Below are 2,132 nucleotides of genomic sequence, written 5' to 3' on the forward strand. Positions count from 1 at the left end.
AGCATTTCTATTTGAATCTTTAACCTCTGAATTAAAAAATGAAGAATTTGGAGGACTGTAAAAGAAACAGTATTCTACAGCGTACATAACTGGTTTTATTTCCCTAGGAAATGAATTACTAATCAATAGGAAGAAACAAATAAATCAGTATATTTTAACATGTGTTTTATGACATGGTTCTCTGTGTAAGTAAACTAATTTCACTAGGGGGGATGAACCCAGTGGTTTCCCAAGTAAATAAAAGAGAGGCAGCATGGAAGGTTTCTCTGGCTCTTAAAGGTTATTCAATCAGTTCAACACACCAAATAAAAATATGTAATGGGTCTGTTTATTTGTGTACAAAATGTCATAATTTATCAATACTGTGCAGCAAAATATATTATCATTCATATCCCAAAATAACCAGACAATATTTCACTTCCTTTCTATCTGCCCTTTAAAAATGGCAACACTGTTTTGGCAGTTCAGCAGCTAAAAATAAAGTGCTATAATTACGTAGTCTTGGAATGCCTCCACTTAACAAATGTGATGTACAGTCTCATATGCAACCACACTTTGTTTCCCACAACCAAAAGCCCCAGACTTTTTACATTCTCAAGAAAACACATACATAAAGTGCTACTGTTTAAACATTCCCCCTCCCCCCAAACAACTTCACAACATGGATCTGGCTCATACCAGGCACTGTAATTCACAAAAGTCAAGATTGTCACACAGAAAGAAGTCACTTAGACATCACTGGGGGATCTTGAACGAAAGGACACTTTAGACTGAAAGCAACCACAAAAAAGAACCCACATAGATCTTTGAATTTCTTGGTTTCTGTAGGCATAAATGATAGGATTAATCATGGAGTTGTAGGTGGCAGGTAGAAGTGTGGCATAAGTGTACACAGCAGGGTAGCTGGAATCTCCAACTACACAGTAGATGGCAAAAGGTAACCAACTGGCTCCAAAGGTCCCAAGTATTATAGCAAGGGTAGAGACTCCTTTTTTGGTTGCAACATAGTGTGATGCTGTTAGAAAGTGCTGTTGGAGCGCTATCTGGTGTGCATGCCTGCAAACTATTTTGCAGATTTTAATGTACAGATGGAGCATAAGGATAAAAATGAAAAAGAAAGAGGCAGCCAGCAAAGTCACATTACTTTTGGTCAGAGGTTTGACAATACTGCACGATGAATAATCTTCCAGACAGTTCCAGCCTAAGACAGGTAGCAGTCCTAAACAGAGGGATACCCCCCAGGTGATGATCAGCATCATATGAATACAGAGGACAGTCTTCTCAGAGTAATAAGTCAGTGCATTGTATAGGGAAAGGTAGCGATCAACTGTGATGGCCAATAAGCTGCTCACCGAAGCAGTAAAAGAGGCAACTAGGAAGCCAACTGTAACAAGGCTGATGGTTTCTGACCGGATCACATAATGGAAAACAAAATTGAGGATCAGGCCAACTCCAGCCAGTAGGTCTGCTGTGGCCAAGCTCCCAATCAGCACAAACATTGGGGTTCTCAGGTTTGGAGTATAGAATATGATGGCCACGACTATAGCATTCTCACAGGCAATGATGGTTCCAGAGATGCAGAGCATAATATCCCAGGGGTTGATGACAAAGATGGGGAGCTCGCTGGAGAGCTCCAAAGTAGAATTGCCATGGCTGGTATGAATCCAGGGTACAGGAGCCCTGGTTTCATTCAAAGAAATGCTTTCATTCATCTTGGCCACAGCCAGGTATGCCACCTGCAAGAAGAAGAAAGGAGAAAATGAAATGTTAAAAATGAAAACAAAGTATAAGTAACCCCAGGCCCACCACAGTCTATGAACAAATTGAAAGTATGAGAGAAGGATGGGACATAATACTTTAAAGGGTGAAGGAGGGGGGGGATTCAAGAGAAAGGGGAAGAAAACATGTCCAAGGAAAGTGGGAAAAATGGGAATGATGCTGTAGCTGTAAGTAGAAATCCGAAGGACATAAAGAGGAAACCCATGAAGAGAAATTCCAGAGGGGATTAACTGTGTTAGCCTGCTTTGCAAAAGCAAAAAAGGAGTCTTGTAGCACCTTAAAGGCGAGTGGGTTTGCTATGGTAAACTTTCACGACCCACTTTATCAGATCCATGAGTTGCATGCCCACCCGC

The 2,132-nt window shown here is 40.9% G+C and overlaps 1 protein-coding gene across 1 annotated transcript; it reads right to left on the reverse strand.

Moving 5' to 3' along the window:
* Positions 1 to 728: 728 nt before the first annotated feature.
* On the reverse strand, positions 729 to 1,712 carry GPR6 (G protein-coupled receptor 6). Its single transcript, XM_015407094.1, has one exon. The coding sequence runs from the start codon at positions 1,710 to 1,712 to the stop codon at positions 729 to 731; it is 984 nt and encodes a 327-aa protein (XP_015262580.1).
* Between the last annotated feature and the right edge of the window lie 420 nt (positions 1,713 to 2,132).

This window comes from Gekko japonicus, unplaced genomic scaffold (assembly GCF_001447785.1).
Source record: "Gekko japonicus isolate JY-2015 unplaced genomic scaffold, Gekko_japonicus_V1.1 scaffold2747, whole genome shotgun sequence".
NCBI classification, from domain to species: Eukaryota; Metazoa; Chordata; class Lepidosauria; order Squamata; family Gekkonidae; genus Gekko; species Gekko japonicus.